Here is a 10,802-nt window from a genome sequence, read left to right on the forward strand (position 1 = left end):
CCGAGTCACAAGATCCGAGTTCCATGACCCGAGTCACAAGATCCGAGTCACATGACCCGAGTCACAAGATCCGAGTCACATGACCCGAGTTCCATGACCCGAGTCACAAGATCCGAGTTCCATGACCCGAGTCACAAGATCCGAGTCACATGACCCGAGTCACAAGATCCGAGTCACATGACCCGAGTTCCATGACCCGAGTCACAAGATCCAAGTTCCATGACCCGAGTCACAAGATCCGAGTTCCATGACCCGAGTTCCATGACCCGAGTCACAAGATCCGAGTTCCATGACCCAGGTCACATTATTCGAGTCACATGACCCGAGTTACATGACTCACTTGAACCCAAGTCATGTTGGACCCGAGTCACAGTTTTCTTCGAGTCAGTTTTTGACTTTTCGACAAACAGACCTGGGTTTCTAAAGACCCAATCAGACACGCTGTGCTCCTCCTGAACAGCAGGAGGCGCTTCGAGGTTCCTGATCCAGAACCTGCACACGGTTCTGGAGCGGAGAACCCTCAGGGTCCAGGAAGGAACCGATGGAACCAAACAGAAAAAAACTCCAGAACCACGAAGGCGTCTCCGGCTTTAAACGTTAAAATGTTTTATTTTAATAAAGTTAAAGTTTTTATTTTGGATTAAATCCCTGAAGGACAAACAGAACCGGAAACTGGACCCGATTCTGGTTTTACTCCAGAAACTTCCCAGGATGTTTCATGAGGGGCCTTCCTGTGGCGCTGACGTCACTTCCTGTCCGTTGCCTAGCAACAGAGGAGGGAAAAATAGATGAGGTGATGAGGGAGGAGGAGGAGGAGGAGGAGGAGGAGGAGGACGAAGACGACGAAGGATCGATATCTAATTTCGGTGCTGAGCTCACGGTGGACACTTCTCCAGTCAGGCGGGACAGAAGACGTTCTGTCTCAGAGGACACTGTCCGTCCATCTGATGGTCTGAGAGCAGAACCAAGCAGAACCAGAACCCGGTTCGGACCCGCACCGACCTCCCAGAACCACAGAACCACTGAAGCTTAGATCGTCCTGAGCTCTGAGACAAACAAACAAACAAACAAACTGTCAGCCCTCAGTCAGCAGGTCAAAGGTCAAAGGTCAAAGCCTCTTCTCTCTAAACACAACATGGCAGCTCGACTTAATGGAACCAGACGACTTCTGGACCAGAACCAGCCCAGAGGACAGATGTTTATCCAGAATGCCCTGCAGCTGTCAGCACGGCGGTGGAGGGCTGATGGTCTGGGCTCCTCCTCAGTGATGATTAATTATGTTTATCAGGTTTTTATCCTGGTCTGTTTGTCCCTCCTGGACCCGGTTCCTCCCGGATGGACGTGAGACCTGTTAGGACCTGGAGATGATTCTGGACCTTTAGTTTGGTTCTGGCCTGCGGGTCTGGTGGAGCAGCAGGGGGGGGTCAGTTTCCAGGATAAAGATTTGACTCGACCCAGAAGAAGGTCCGATCCCAGCTCGATCCTGGTTCAGCTGCAGCTTCTGAAGAGTTTTTATTCCGGGTTGTTTGGATAAAACCTGCAGATTCCAGCCTGCCTTCAGGCTCAGGATCAGCTGATCCGCTGAAGCTGCAGTTATTATTTTAATCAGGAGCTCCTCTCCCATCTGCTGCTCCATGACTGAAGAGTCAGGATGTTCTGATGGGTTCAAAATAAAACAATCATCAATAAGAGAAACAGAAATGAGGATTCTTTTATCAGAATCTGAAAAATGTGGGGATGAAGTCAGAGGTCAGATCTGCGGGTTTGTGGCTCTTTTCTGCCCTCAAGTGGTTCTGAGGTGGAACTGCAGCATCAGGACCAGAAACTCATCAAACACAAAGTTAGATTTAATAAATATATGAATAAATGTTTGATTCATTGATTTCCTGTTACCATCAGCAGAAACCCATAAATCAGACAAACTGCTGAAGTTAAACAGAACCATCTTTTCAGAGGTTTGAACTCTCACTATGTGGAAATTATGTTTTACAATCTCTGAAAAACTCAGAATATAGTCTGAAAACACCTGACTGTATCACCGAAGCCCCAAAATAAAATTATTGTCTTTATAAAAAGCTCACAGCGCAGAAATGAGGAGTTACCAGCGTTTAAATTCGTCTCATGATGGACAAAATGTTTCCCTTTAAGATTTAATTTTTTTTTTATTTTCATCTGAAATTGATCAGTTTCACTAATTTAGCTTTTTTAAAATTTTTTGTTCAATTGATATAAACATATGTTTTTAAGTCTTGATGAGTTTGTTTTTAATAATAAATGTGTTAAAATGTGTGAATTTAAGGGAGTCATGACAGAGTTCCGCCAGCAGAGAGAGCTGTTTCCTCCGGTTTTAGATCAAACCAAATAAGAAAATCACGTTTATTTAAAGCTTTATATGAAATATTTTTCTGTTTATTATTTATAAATATAACTGACTGTGCTATTTATATTATATTAATTGTTTTATATAGTTATTTAAACAGCGTTCAGTGGCGTAGATGTAATACCGTGGTCCGCCGGCAGGGGAAGCTGTCGCTTCCGGTTTCGGGTAAACCCAAATAAGGAAATGACGCGCTGCGCGTGCGGCGATGGCCTCAAATAGAAAAGTGATTGAAAGCCGCCGGAACGGGAGGACAAGTTGTTCAGAGACACTAAACCAGGTTAGTTTAAACATTTAAAGCCGGTTTAACTAGGTTAGGAGTCCGAGGTTTACAGCTAACGGAGGCTAGCATGCTAACAGGCTAACAGGGTTAGCCATAAATGTGTTTATTAATCCGATAATCTGATCAGTTAATCTTCATCAGAAACCACCGGAAGTTAGACACGTTTCTTTAACGTCCCTTAATTTACAGTTTGTTTCAGTTTAAAGGAAATAAATTAGTTTTTTTAGTGTTAAACAGTTTTAATCAGACATCAGTGAACAGATTTCTTTGTGTGTCCTGTATTATTATGGGATGTATTTAAAGTCTGGAGGTGAAAACAGCTGAGCTGCTGCTAAAAGCGGCCACAACATTATGACCCCTTGTGACCTGGTTACCATGGTTACCTGCAACAGGTGAGCTCTTCGTCCTGGAGGTTCAGATAAACTGATCAGGGTGAAGATCTGCGGGATGCTTCAGGTTAGGGATCAGAGGTCAGAGGTCAGCTGTTCCATGTCCTCCTCCTGGTGTAAAACTGTTTCAGGTTCTGGTTCTGTCTGTGCTGCTGCTGATGGTTCTTCAAGGTTCCTCTGAGTCTGTGAGCTGCCGGAGGGGTCAAAGGTCATCAGCAGTTGGTTTCAGAACATCGAAGCGGGAAAGTCTGAGACCTCAAACACAAATCAGACAAATTAACGTTATCGTAAACGTCTCCCTCCTCTCTCTGTGTGGACAGGATGGGGGACATCGTGGAGGACGAGGCCAGCTTTTACTCCAACGCTGAGGATTACTGGAAGGAGGTCGCCCCCACGGTGGACGGGATGCTGGGCGGCTACGGCAGCATCTCCAGCATCGACATCAACGGATCCAAGGCGTTCCTGAAGAAGTTCCTAGGGGTGAGACTTTAAACTTGTCCGGTGTCCATCGATGGTTTGTCTCAGGGTGTTTCTCTGACTCGGAGCGGCGGTTTCTGTCCCCTGAAGGACGGCGAAGGGAAGACGGGGACTGGCTGCGCTCTGGACTGCGGCGCTGGGATCGGCAGGATCACCAAGCGTCTCCTGCTGCCTCTGTTCCAAACCGTGGACATGGTGGACGTCACCAAGGAGTTCCTGGACAAAGCCAAGTCCTACCTGGGAGACGAGGGGAAGAGGGTGGGGAACTACTTCTGCTGCGGCCTGCAGGACTTCGTCCCCGAGGCGGGACGGTACGACGTCATCTGGATCCAGTGGGTCATCGGTGAGTCTCTGAGACACTGCAGTCCCTATTGGACAGCGGGGACACGACCCGTCTCTCAGTCTACAGGAGGCCCACTCCTCTTTCCAGAAACGCTCTAAATCCTTCCGGTTCCGGTTTGGGTCACGGTTCTGCTGGAGAACCCTTCTGCAGGATTTCACAGGACATGTCTCCGTCCTCAGCATGATGTTCACCCCTCCGTGCTTGACTGTAGGAACATTTCTGAACCATTAACAGAAACGCTGAGTGCGACCCCACAGTCAGGCACGGCGGGGGGAACGTTATGGTTCGGGCCCGTTTCACCGCCTCGGTGTGACTCTGACGACCTTTGGTTCCTCCTCCAGGTCACCTGACCGACGACCATCTGGTGGAGTTCCTGCGGCGCTGCCAGAAAGCGCTGCGGCCCGGCGGCCTGGTGGTCATCAAAGACAACGTGTCGTACGAAGGCGTGGTCCCGGACGAGGTGGACAGCAGCGTGTGCCGGGACCTGGGGATCGTGCGGAGCCTGGTGGGCCGAGCGGGGCTGCGGCTCGTCCACGAGGAGCAGCAGCTGAACTTACCGAAGGAGATCTACCAGGTGCACACGCTGGCCCTGAGGTAGACGCCGCCGCCGCCGCCGCCACCGCGCGCTCACTGAGCGGACACGTTGTTATCTGCGGGACTCCGCTTCGTTTCCTGAAGCTGATCTGAGCGGCAGGACCGGCGTTGCCATGGCAACGGCTGCTGGAAACCCACCGAGCTCCGAGACGAGTTCGCTTCGGAGAAGAGACAAACTTTCTGTCTGGACTTTAACTCGACCTGTGAGACGTTTCAATAAAAGGTTTAATCTGAAGTTAATATTTAATCATATTTACTCCAAACAGCTGATTCAACGTCTTTCTCCCTGCAGAGGTTTTTAAAGGCTAACTGACCACAGATCAGCTGGATTATTGTAATAAAGTCACTAAAACCATCAGCTGCAGGTTGGATATTTATTCACGCTCGACGGGATGATTCCAGCTGCTTCAGCAGGATTTAAATATTTTACAAACATCCAGCAGATCAGAGATCAGATCAGGAACCGTTTCTGCTGGAGGAGAAGCGGCTCTGCAGGAGTCCTTCCAGGTTTCCTGCATCCAACTGGACCCACTGATCCAGCAGCTGCAGAAGGTCTCAGACCGGGACCAGGACCAGGACAAGGACCAGGATCAGGACCAGGTCTCCCTCTGCAGGCGGCCCGCTCGCTCCAAGGCTGCCAGCATCTGTTCAGCTTCAGCAGCAGAAACGCCTCCTTCCTGCTGGAACACGACCTTCAGAGCGCTCAGCACGCCGGCCGGCATCTGTTTGGCGTTTCTGAAAGAAAATGACACAAAGATCAATCAGGGTTTTTCAAAATAAAAGAAGCAAAAACAGAGAATCCCTCCGAACATTCAGGAGCTGAAACCTTTAATCAGAATCTGTTTTAAATAAAAAGATTCTGACAAATCTTCACATCAGTCAAAATGAACGAAATATAAAAATTTACAGGAAGTTAAACGGTTGTGGACTGACCCGGCGATGTAAACCCGGGCGTTTCTCCTGGTGATCAGGTCCCAGACGAGTGCAGCGTTCTCCTCCACCCGGTGCTGGACGTAAACCTTCTCCTCCTGAACAAATCTGCAGTCAGCGCAGAAACGTCCTGCTCTCAGAAACGACAGGAGGCGAAGCTCCATTTCTCACCTGGTCTCTGGAGAACGCCGTGAAGAGGAGCAGGTGTCTGGCCTTCATCATGTCCGCCCACTCTGAGCAGAAGAAGAAGTCTTTGGACTCGGAGCGGCAGCCGAAGAACAGGAAGTTGGCTGCGGAGCAGAGAGACGGAGAGGAAACCTCAGCAGGTCTGAGAACATCCAGGAACATCCAGGAACAACAAAGATCTCACCGGTTCTCCCCTCAGAAAGCCTCTCCTGTAAAACGGACCTGAAGGGGGCCACTCCTGTTCCCGGCCCCACCAGGAGCACGGGGGTGTCGGCGTCTGTGGGGAACCGGAGCGTTCCCTTCTTCACCCACAGAGGAACACAGACCTCCCCTACAGGAACAGGCAGTCAGAACCGAGCAGAAACTCCTAAATGGACCTCTCATTAAACGATCTAATCCTTCAGCATAAAGAACAGAAAGAACGTCACGTTCTGGGAGGACCTTGTTGAGGATCCAGAGAGGCCAGCCAGGTGGAGCAGAGACCTCGTCTTGGTTTGTGCAGCTTGGTTTTATAATGAACTACGGCTACGAGGATCTGCAGCCGGTGAGGATGAGCCTGAGCAGAAACAGCTCTCATTATTACTCTGAGCTCTTCTCACATCTTTATATTTACTCTGAGGTTTGTCTGAGGAGCCGAGGAGCTGAGGTACCTTCAGGGAGGAGGCGATGGAGAAGGACCGCGGCTGGATCTCAGGGAAAAGATCCAGGAGATAATCCACTTTGATTCCAGCTGCGGTGTGAGGAAAATCCGCCAAAACCTGAAACGAGAAGAACCCAAACATCGGTTTGAACCGGAGCTGACCGGACCAGAACTGGACTGAAAGGACCAGATCCGGCGCTGGAGTCACCTCCAGCGCGGTGCGGCGGGGTCGGTGGCAGTAGGCGTGCAGCTCGTCCTGACCGCCGGCCGAGCTGAACTCCACCAGCTTGTCCCGCTCCAGCTCGTTGGAGGCCAACGTGGCCAGCAGCTCGAAGAAGGAGCGGCGAGGCACGGCGGCGATGTCCAGGTGCTGCCGCAGCAGGCGGCGCACGCTGCACGGCTGAGGGAGCCTCGCTGGGACTGAGAGGAAGGTCGGCGTTACAGACTCTGCAGCGGAGGTAGCTGAGAGTCATCCACACACACACACACACCTACCTGCAGAGGGTTCTGTGGCTCTGAGAACGAACCTGGAGTCTGGGTCCAACCCGAGCAGCTGACAGAACCGCTGCACGTCCTCCGCTGCGTTACACGGACGGATCAGAACCACGTCTCCGGCTGCAAACCTGCAGAACGGCACCAGAAATGCAGCTCAGACCCAAGAATCCGCTCAGATCCGGGCGGAGGACGAGCTGACGGTTCCGTACTCGATACTGGACCCGGAAATGTCAAACTCTATGAGTCTGACGTCCTGGAAGTGGGTCGGTTCTGTTACCCTCCTGTTGGACAGCATCCTGGCAGGAAAAGGACAGGACTGGGACGGGAGGGTTTGGACCGAGGGGACCTTCAGACGGTCGTCTGTCCCCAGCTTTTCGTCCAGGAAGTGGAAGGAGAAGGACGGAGGGAGTCTGAAACAAACAACAACAATCAGGAGTTATTGTTTACAAACAAACCTGAAAACCTCCGAATGAGCCGAACTTACGGCTCGTCCTCGCTCAGAGGAACCACGTCCGCCAGAGACGGGTTCAGAACCGACACCGCCTCCCAGAACGCCGAGAGCCACGGGTCGACGACGGCGTCCGGCCTGTCTCAACACAAACAAAGACTTCAGCAGGAGAACAGCTGCTGCCGTTTGCTTCATGGAGTAAAGTTCTGGTTCTGACCCGAGCTCATGCTGATCGTCTGCCAGGCCCACAGGAAGCAGCATGCTGACACCCAGCTGCAGGAGGCGCTTATGGAGCTTCTTGGCAACAAAATTAAACCTGAAAACAACAAACAGGTGAAAGATTCTTCCACTGGGAACCAAAACAAAACAGGAAGAACGTCACAGAACGGTGGAACCGGACCAGAACCGGACTCGTATGAAACGTGAACTAACTTTGGGTAGGAGGAGTCCCCCAGGCCCAGAACCGCTCCGTCCAGACGGCTCAGAGAACCGGCAGGTAAAGACTTCTTAAAGAGAAACCTCCAGAAGTTCTGTGAAGGAAAACAAAGACAAACAGGTTTGTTTTTTTACAGTCGGAGACAGATTTGTGTCTCCAGCGTGTCCTCAGTCTGTCACCTTCATGTTGTCAGGAGGATCTCCTTCTCCGGTGGTGGAGCAAACAAACACAACCAGAGTCTCTGAGATCAGCTGGGCCTGAAAAAACAAAACATTCTCACTGTTTCCTGAAGCTTTAACTGCAGCGGGACAGTCTGCTGGTTCTCAGTGAGACTTCCTGAGACTTCCTGTCTTTAATCAGCCTCACCACATCGTAGCTGTCCAGGGACATCAGCCGAACCTTCAGCCGCCTCCTCTGGGCCTGTCGGACCAGCCTGTGGGCCGTGTCCTGAGCGGTACCGGTCTGACTGCCGTACAGAACCAGCAGGGCAGGACTGGACATCCCGACTGAACACAACCACAAAATACAGAGTTCTTAGAGACACTTAAACAGACAGAACTACAAAAACAATGGCGTTGTAGTTTTAACCTTCTGAAGAAAAGTATATATTTTATTAATGTCATCTGTACTTTCCTTCCCAGTAACCATTTTAATCTCTTGTTCAGTTAGTTATTATAAAAGAGGAAACAGATTATTTCCCTAAAACTTCTTATTGATGTTAGCTCCTACGGCTAGCTGCTAACAGGCTAACTGACCGACAAAAACATTTAGTTTTATTATTATTATTATTATTCCTAGATGTAAAAAGATCTATAGACACTTACCACCGCTGTCTTTGTTAATATTTTAATCTCACATATCATTATAAGAGTGGAAACAGTAAAAAAAGTTGACTGTTTTATTATAAATGTTGATATTAGCTGAACGGTTATCCGCTAAAATATTATCAAATATTTATTTTTCTAATTATTTTGTTCTTTTTTATTAATTAGAGACACTTACCACCTCCGTCTTTGTCAAAAACAGGCTTAAAATGACAAAGTTGACCCGGTGTTTTACTGAATGTTATTAAACTGAACTGAGCGACAGCTGCCGTAAAGCGACATGACGTCACACTTTACGGCAACCTGCGCGCTGCGTTCGAGGACCCACTGAAAGAGTCGGAAAGTACGGTTTTAACTCAGTGACGGTTAAAATAAACAGATTTGTGAACTATTTTTTATATATTTTATTTCTAGTTATTCAGACGTCCCTGTTTTATGTTCAAATGTTCTGGATCAACAGTTCTCCGGACTTTCTGAAGGTCTTTCTTAGTTTATTTTATTTTTTTGGACTCCAGTTCTTTTCAGTCCTTGTGAAACCAAAGATTTAATCGACTCCTGCTTCCTTTTCCAGATAATATAACTTCTGATTTGATTCTAAAAACATAGATTAATTATGCATTAATGTTATATGTTGTGTAAAAATACATATAAAACTAGGCTTACCAAAGCTTCCTGTAAGATTTTTGAAATAAAAAAAATCAAACCTTCTAAAACAGCCCCCCACTAAATTAGAAATCCATCATGAAGTGTTTATTTATTTCCTAGTTTCCATGTATTTATATCTTTCTAGGTGTTCATTGTCAAACGTTCATGTTTTCTGTCTTTATTCTTATATTTACATTTTTGTTACTGGTTCAACTCTTTGAACTCACCTGGATTCTGTGAACCATGTTTTAAAAAACAAAAAGAGCCGAACGCTGCGTCCTCCTTCAGCCGATCATTACAAAGAGAGACGACAAAAACTGGAAATCAGTGAAAACATTTTAGCTCCGATTCTCCTCCGTCTGTTAAAAGGAGGTCAGGAGAGAGTCGAACCTGTGAAGCACGGCGGGGGTTGTGTCATGAAATGAGGTGCGTCCTTTCATGAAGAGGAAACTTTACCAGGATAAATACAGGCGTGTTTTATTGTGTCATAGCGATAAATGTGAGCATTCAGTCAACATTAGAACAGATATATCCACCCGGTACAGATCGTTAAGAGCACTTGATAGAACAGCCTAAGAGGAACCGTTACAACGAGAACAATCCGAAGGTTTATCAGGTCTGAGAACAGAGAATTAGAGTTCTTCTGAAGGACAGGCAGTCACTGTCTCTGTGTCTGTTAGTAAAATATCTCTCGAGCCTCCGGACAGATGGGAATCAAACTCTTGGTAGTAGCTGAGAGTCGTCTCCAACGCAGAGCCTGAGCGCTGACAGATCACAGGACTAATTTAAAGAGGGTGTACTTACTTTTAAACACGGGAAGCTACAGTAAAGGAGGCAGTGCTGCGTTCAGGTGCTGTTTGAAAGTTTAAACACTTTAAATAAAGAGATCTTTAACATCTGGAAGGACAAAAAGGTGCTTTTTGTGCATCTGCTCAATGGGTTCATTCGTTTCACAAACTTGGTCTAAAAACAACATTAATAATTAAAAACAAGCTTTTTAAACAAAAACTCCTTTTCCTGATGCTTTACATCAGCTGCCTTTTACTCACATTTACAAAGGTTGAAGTTTACAGCATAAAAACTCTGATTTTATAAAAGAAAATGTGATAAATTCAGGCTCTCAACGACAAAAACAACATGAATGCTGCTACTTGTAATAAGAGATTTAGGAGATAAAGGCACTAATTATTAGCAAAGAAAAGCCGTGAACCAGAGAGGCCGACGTCCTAAAATATAAAACAAACTAAATTTATTGTCATGGAAACAAACCCGAGTCAGACACCAGCAACAGGATGTGGTTAAAACACGAAAGTGGCTCGGCGCTTTAAAAGCTTCGTTTAACACATGAGGTTCACTCACAGCAGCTCCAGGGTCATGCATAAATACAGAGGGAGGGGGGCGGGGCCCAGTGCGGCCCGGACTGGTCCGGTCCAGTCCGGCCCGGTCTAGTTCTGGTAGAGCCGGATGCGCTGGCAGATGTTGCTGCGGCACAGAGGGCAGTTCTGCAGAGCGTCGCTGCAAACCTGACAGCAGCAGATGTGGCCGCACGGCAGGAAGATGACCCGAGACTGGAGACAGAACACAAGAACCCGTTTACAGGTCAGAGAGAACACAAGAACCCGTTTACAGGTCAGAGAGAACACAAGAACCCGTTCACAGGTCAGAGAGAACACAAGAACCCGTTCACAGGTCAGAGAGAACAAGAACCCGTTTACAGGTCAGAGAGAACAAGAAC

General features: G+C 48.0%; 3 protein-coding genes across 6 annotated transcripts in view; 1 reads left to right on the forward strand and 2 right to left on the reverse strand.

Moving 5' to 3' along the window:
• The first annotated feature begins 2,519 nt into the window (after positions 1 to 2,519).
• ntmt1 (N-terminal Xaa-Pro-Lys N-methyltransferase 1) lies at positions 2,520 to 4,821 on the forward strand. Its single transcript, XM_017441136.3, has 4 exons — positions 2,520 to 2,657; positions 3,370 to 3,529; positions 3,617 to 3,869; positions 4,211 to 4,821. The coding sequence occupies exons 2-4, from the start codon at positions 3,371 to 3,373 to the stop codon at positions 4,465 to 4,467; spliced, it is 669 nt and encodes a 222-aa protein (XP_017296625.1). The 5' UTR covers positions 2,520 to 2,657; position 3,370; the 3' UTR covers positions 4,468 to 4,821.
• Positions 4,822 to 4,823: 2 nt separating this feature from the next.
• On the reverse strand, positions 4,824 to 8,725 carry ndor1 (NADPH dependent diflavin oxidoreductase 1). Of its 2 annotated transcripts, none has more exons than XM_025002830.1 (15): positions 8,601 to 8,725; positions 7,965 to 8,104; positions 7,778 to 7,855; positions 7,595 to 7,692; positions 7,380 to 7,478; positions 7,199 to 7,300; positions 6,924 to 7,124; positions 6,715 to 6,842; positions 6,428 to 6,639; positions 6,230 to 6,337; positions 6,021 to 6,135; positions 5,802 to 5,910; positions 5,565 to 5,683; positions 5,397 to 5,491; positions 4,824 to 5,198 (listed from the first exon to the last, which is right to left on the reverse strand). In XM_025002830.1, the coding sequence occupies exons 2-15, from the start codon at positions 8,097 to 8,099 to the stop codon at positions 5,118 to 5,120; spliced, it is 1,680 nt and encodes a 559-aa protein (XP_024858598.1). In that variant the 5' UTR covers positions 8,100 to 8,104; positions 8,601 to 8,725; the 3' UTR covers positions 4,824 to 5,117. The 2 variants fall into 2 exon arrangements, with proteins under 2 accessions (XP_024858598.1, XP_017296624.1); XM_017441135.3 differs by having other exon boundaries at positions 5,764 to 5,910.
• A 798-nt stretch (positions 8,726 to 9,523) lies between these two features.
• lrsam1 (leucine rich repeat and sterile alpha motif containing 1) overlaps positions 9,524 to 10,802 on the reverse strand; it is a 15,591-nt gene continuing 14,312 nt past the window's right edge. For all 3 annotated transcript variants that reach the window (XM_037979386.1, XM_037979385.1, XM_017441130.3), the window contains exon 25: positions 9,524 to 10,635. In XM_037979386.1, the coding sequence (XP_037835314.1) occupies positions 10,513 to 10,635 (123 nt within the window). In that variant the 3' untranslated portion in view covers positions 9,524 to 10,512. The remainder of the gene's footprint in view (positions 10,636 to 10,802) is intronic.

The sequence above is a fragment of the Kryptolebias marmoratus genome, linkage group LG14 (genome assembly GCF_001649575.2).
Source record: "Kryptolebias marmoratus isolate JLee-2015 linkage group LG14, ASM164957v2, whole genome shotgun sequence".
Lineage (NCBI taxonomy): Eukaryota > Metazoa > Chordata > Actinopteri > Cyprinodontiformes > Rivulidae > Kryptolebias > Kryptolebias marmoratus.

Coding starts and splice junctions, on each gene's coding strand:
- ntmt1 (XM_017441136.3), top strand. CDS start 3,371: ATGGGGGACATCGTGGAGGACGAGGCCAGCTTTTACTCCAACGCTGAG. Junction 3,530..3,616: donor TCCTGAAGAAGTTCCTAGGG/GTGAGACTTTAA, acceptor TGTCCCCTGAAG/GACGGCGAAGGGAAGACGGG. Junction 3,870..4,210: donor CTGGATCCAGTGGGTCATCG/GTGAGTCTCTGA, acceptor TTCCTCCTCCAG/GTCACCTGACCGACGACCAT.
- ndor1 (XM_017441135.3), bottom strand. CDS start 8,099: ATGTCCAGTCCTGCCCTGCTGGTTCTGTACGGCAGTCAGACCGGTACC. Junction 6,843..6,923: donor ATTTCCGGGTCCAGTATCGA/GTACGGAACCGT, acceptor GCCGTTCTGCAG/GTTTGCAGCCGGAGACGTGG. Junction 5,911..6,020: donor CTCTCTGGATCCTCAACAAG/GTCCTCCCAGAA, acceptor CTGTTCCTGTAG/GGGAGGTCTGTGTTCCTCTG.